This window comes from Morone saxatilis, unplaced genomic scaffold (assembly GCF_004916995.1).
Source record: "Morone saxatilis isolate NCDOM2014 unplaced genomic scaffold, NCSU_SB_2.0 Contig17, whole genome shotgun sequence".
Classification (NCBI taxonomy): Eukaryota; Metazoa; Chordata; class Actinopteri; family Moronidae; genus Morone; species Morone saxatilis.
This window is the reverse complement of record NW_023339729.1, coordinates 25487371-25489308: the sequence shown is the minus strand read 5'-3', so window position 1 is coordinate 25489308 and position 1938 is coordinate 25487371. Positions and strand designations below refer to the sequence as shown.

General features: G+C 37.6%; 1 protein-coding gene across 1 annotated transcript in view; it reads right to left on the bottom strand.

The window, feature by feature from the left end:
- The window catches only part of meis1a (Meis homeobox 1 a), a gene marked incomplete at its 5' end in the record, with an annotated part of 22996 nt that extends 21310 nt beyond the window's left edge, over window positions 1-1686 (bottom strand). Inside the window, 1 exon segment of the mRNA XM_035659683.1 lies at window positions 1442-1686. Within this exon segment, the coding sequence (XP_035515576.1) occupies window positions 1442-1453 (12 nt within the window).
- Window positions 1687-1938: the final 252 nt, after the last annotated feature.

The following is a 1938-nucleotide window of genomic DNA, read 5'->3' as shown; positions in this document are numbered from 1 at the left end:
GGGGGGGGGGGGGGTCTTTATGTTCACCTGTAGCTGCTTCAGTTTCATCCAATTTGAAAAATACAAGTAAAAGTTTAACAAAAACTTGTTTTTACATCTCCAGAGCAATAAGAATATAAAGTGTAAAAACTAACTGGTGTAATTTATAAATCCAAAACATGGTTTTAGTTTTATAAAGAACCTGATTTATTTATTTAATCTTTATTTAATGATGATTTTTAAAATTGGTTTAAACTTTTTAAACTTGCACATACATTAATAAGTCCATAAATCTGTTATATTTCTATTTAAATAACAAGAATGTATATTAGTATTTTTTCTTCGCTTACTATAAATGTATCGGTGCTGCTGATTTCTTTTTTTGATCTATTTTATTTATCGTCATTAATTGAACATGCTGCAGCAGCTGCACTACGACCGAAAACAAGTTATATAATGTGTCACACATTTATGTTATAAAGAGTTTTGAAGTTCAAAAGAAGCTCGTGAAGTACATTTTCTGATCAGTAATCGATACACAGTCCGCCGGCCTGCACTGTGAGGGAAATGTTTCAGTATGAATGTTTTATTTCTGTTTGTTGAGTCCTTTAACGGATCTCACCGTTCAGTTCAGGTTGGACAGATTTTAACAGCCGTGAAAAAACAAAATGAAACGTTTTTTATTGTGAAAGAGCCGCTAACAAACAGATGATGTGAGTTTATAAAGAGTCCCGCAGCCACTGCAGGCCCAACCCGGCTGCTACACTTCACACACAGTGCACCCAAACACGCACAGCTTTTGTTGGTTTTTTTGGTTCATCTTCACACTTTTTAACTTTTATTTTTTTGCCATAAATCAACGAAAAAGCAGCAACAACTTTAAGGCCTCAAGTTAAAGTTAAAAAATGAAGAAATAAATCTGAAACTTCAAATCAGCAGATTTTATCATCAGAATTTAAATGATTGAAATCACTAAAAGATTATTATTAATAATCACCTGCAGCCGACTTTTATTTTTAAAGTGAATGTCCTTTAATTAAAGCTCCTTTAATGTCTTTATTATTCACTAAATCTGAACTTTTACTTTTAGAAAAGTGCTGTGTGGACGCGTTTGAGATCAATCTGTTAATATTAAAGCTAATTTATGGTAAAAATGTTGTTGTTATTTTTAAAGAAATTAAACTTTAATAAAGTGAAAAAGTTTCATGGATTATTTTTTACGCACGAGAGAAAGTTACTAGTTCCTGAAGTTAGTAAATATTAATCCGCTGGAAGAAAACAGTGTTCATATTCATGAGAGTTTAAATCCTCTCGTTTTTGTGTCGTTTTGAGGACAAGTGGTTCCACAAATCCAGACTCAGTTTATTGGACTTCTGAACATAAAAATCGCGCAGCTGAGGACGAACCGTCTCCTCGCGCTCATCGAGTCCCTGCGCTCCAATAAAAGTTGATTTTTACGCACCCGTTGCGCCATCGGCTCCGTCTCTCCGCCCGGACTCCAGGTGACTCCTGTGAGGCAAAACACACATCCAACTCCCCGGTACCGGAGCGTTAATCAGCTAATCCCGTGTGTAACGTGTGTAACCGCCGCGGAGAGAAACGCACAAACACACACCGAGCGGCGGCGGCGGGTCCCTGCAGGCTCCGCTGCGCTCTCCACGGGAACCGACCGACGGCGACACTCCGCCAAAGGCAGCACCAGCCCGGTAAACGGAGATTTCATGCATTCCTTCGATCGTATCGGTGCCGCTGGGTTATTATATCACATTATTTTTTATTTACTCTGAGCATAAAGACCACAAACCAATCCCTGTTTTTCCTATTGAAACTAACTCTTTAAAAACACCTCACAATATTAAAGCAGATATACTCGAGCCTCTCGGCTGTAAGATTTACACATTCAAAATCAGTTTTAACGTTTAGATTCAACGACATCAATACCGCGACCCTGATCGATCT